Genomic DNA, 2,500 nt, shown 5'->3' on the forward strand with positions numbered 1-2,500 from the left:
AAACAAACGCGCTTACACACTCACATGCTCACATGCTCACACCCGAGGGCCTGTGGGGGGGGGGGGATTAGACGGCTCACAGAAGATGGCAGTTACAGCACAGCCTTTCCTTCTGCCCGGCCCCCGCCCCCCCCCCTTCACCTCACACACTGTCCTCCCCTCTCCCCTTTCTCCCCCCCCGGTCAAACTTCTCTGCCTGGAGTCAGGCTTCGCTTTGAACCAGGTAACCCCCAGACACCCCCCACCCCCCACAAACCCTCTCCACCCCCCAAATACACACTTTTGTATCACATCCTTAATGAGCATTAGATAGCTGTGCTAGCTGTTTGTTTGTGTCTGTCTATATAATTTCTTATGGAGTCACTAATGCAGAGTAATTGTTAATGCACACACACACACACACACACACACACACACACAAACACACACACACACACACACACACACACACACACACACACACACACACACACAGATGCACACGTACACACAAGCACATCAATCAGCTTTCATCTTGGATAAGACTTTACGGTCAGATTGCCAAACAGTGCTTCACAGTGGAACGCAAGAAAAAAAAGAAAGAAAGAAAAAAATAAACAGATGAAACTCCATTTGAGCCAATGTGGGATGAATGGAAAATGAATCCCTGATCCCTTCACCTCCATCGGTGCTGCTGCTTCTCTTGCATGAAGGAGGAGTTAACATGCCGCCCTCTCTCTCTCTCCCTGCCCCCCCCCCCCCCCCAGAAAACTCCCATACCCCTGCACTGGAGCCGCTGGCCAGTCACATGACCCCGGAGGAGCACTACAGGCGGATGATGACAGCGCTGAACGAGCACGGGTCCTACGAGGAGCAGCAGCAGCGGCTCTACCAGCTGGCCAACAGCATGGGCGTGGCCAGCCACGGAGGTGAGCTCCCAGCATGCACCTCTCTGCCGTCCTCACCGCACCACCACCCCCTTCCCCCTGCGCCACGGAGGTGAGCTCCCAGCACGCACCGCTCTGCCGTCCTCACCGCACAACCACCCGCTCCCCCTCTCCCCGCTCCCCCCCGCGCCACGGAGGTGAGCTCCCAGCATGCACCTCTCCGCTATCCTCTCCCCCCCCGCTATCCTCCATGCCTTCCCATCACCCCAACCCCCCCCCCCCCTCCTCCACTCCACGACCCCCTCCCTCCCTCGTCCGGGTGCGTCATGGTGGTGATGAGCGCACGGGGGCCGTGGCCTTGTTGTCTGCAGCCGGGCGGTCGTGACGCTGGAGGAAGCCAGCGGGGTCAGTGTGACACCCTGGTGGGTGGAGCGGTCTCCGCAGGGCACATTCCCGCCCACACGGAATCCAAGCGCCGCACCGCTCACAGATGTGTGCGCGGTGAGCTGCTAACCTTGTTACAGGGAAAAAAACACACACACACGCACACACACACACACGCACGTACACACCACACACAAACACCACAGTTGCTAAATGATTGCGCCTCGACAAAAATAAATTGATTCCACCGTGTAACAAAAGTTAAAATATTTTCCACAATGCACTTTATAATGAGCAGATGTGTTTTTAGAATAAGCAACCATTTTGCAGGTCATTGTTATTCCCCCTTTTAAAAAAAAAAGAAGCACGACGAATGCAAACGCGCGGTGGGCTTTCAGTGTAATGGCAGCCGGGGAGTATGGAGAGGGACGCGGGGGACCTTTCATTTTTGATAATCGCATTGGGTCGCGTCGCGTAAATTCGTATGAAGAGTAAATACGGACAGCCCATTAGCAGCACGAGGGTTTTTGGGCTGGGCTGAGTCAGAAGTGGTGAGACTATCCCCAAAATCCTCAATCCGCTCAACAAGCAGGAGGCAGCAATGGCCGGAACATAAGAGACGCCTCCGGAACGGAGAACGCCATTTAAAAGCCGTCTCAGTCCGCGGATACGCCGGAACCCCCCGCTCAGTTTAAATGGTGAAAGCCACCACGCTATACCTGTACCCCCGTCTGTTTGGACGTGTGCCCCTCCCTCCCTCCCTCAGCTCTGGCTGGGGAGGTGCCCCGGCTGCATTGGGGAGGAGCTCACACAGTCGTGCCAGTTCTCTGTGGCCAGCTCCACTCCACTGCATTTCCCACAGTCTTTGCCAGCACTCGTGTACCGTAGTCATCAGTCAATCAAGTCGGTGTACTCTTTAGTCACTCAATGCAGCGGTACTCGATACCCTAGAGGGTGATTGTGATCTGCCATAGAAACACATGAAACTGGGATTATTAAATGATAGGCATCGTAACTATTGAGCAATTGACAGACCCGACTGACTGATAAGTCTTCACACCAAAGACATCACTGTATAATCCCCTCAAATAAAACATGGCCGGAGCCATCTTTTCAGCGCAAGGAAGCTTGCTACTCTTTAGGATTCGCTCTTGGCTGCTGGTGTCGTATGCAGAAGCCATGTACTGGTTCCCTTGAAGGGTTTGAGAGCGAATCAGAGGGAGATATAACAGCTGGTATGTTCAGACAGA

The 2,500-nt window shown here is 54.4% G+C and overlaps 1 protein-coding gene across 5 annotated transcripts in view; it reads left to right on the forward strand.

The window, feature by feature from the left end:
- Positions 1 to 2,500, forward strand: part of samd11 (sterile alpha motif domain containing 11) — a 72,247-nt gene that overhangs the window by 49,390 nt on the left and 20,357 nt on the right. For all 5 annotated transcript variants that reach the window (XM_035389179.1, XM_035389180.1, XM_035389181.1 and 2 more), the window contains exon 6: positions 747 to 908. In XM_035389179.1, coding sequence (XP_035245070.1) covers positions 747 to 908 — 162 coding nt within the window. The remainder of the gene's footprint in view (positions 1 to 746; positions 909 to 2,500) is intronic.

This window comes from Anguilla anguilla, chromosome 13, assembly GCF_013347855.1.
Source record: "Anguilla anguilla isolate fAngAng1 chromosome 13, fAngAng1.pri, whole genome shotgun sequence".
In the NCBI taxonomy this organism is placed as follows: Eukaryota; Metazoa; Chordata; class Actinopteri; order Anguilliformes; family Anguillidae; genus Anguilla; species Anguilla anguilla.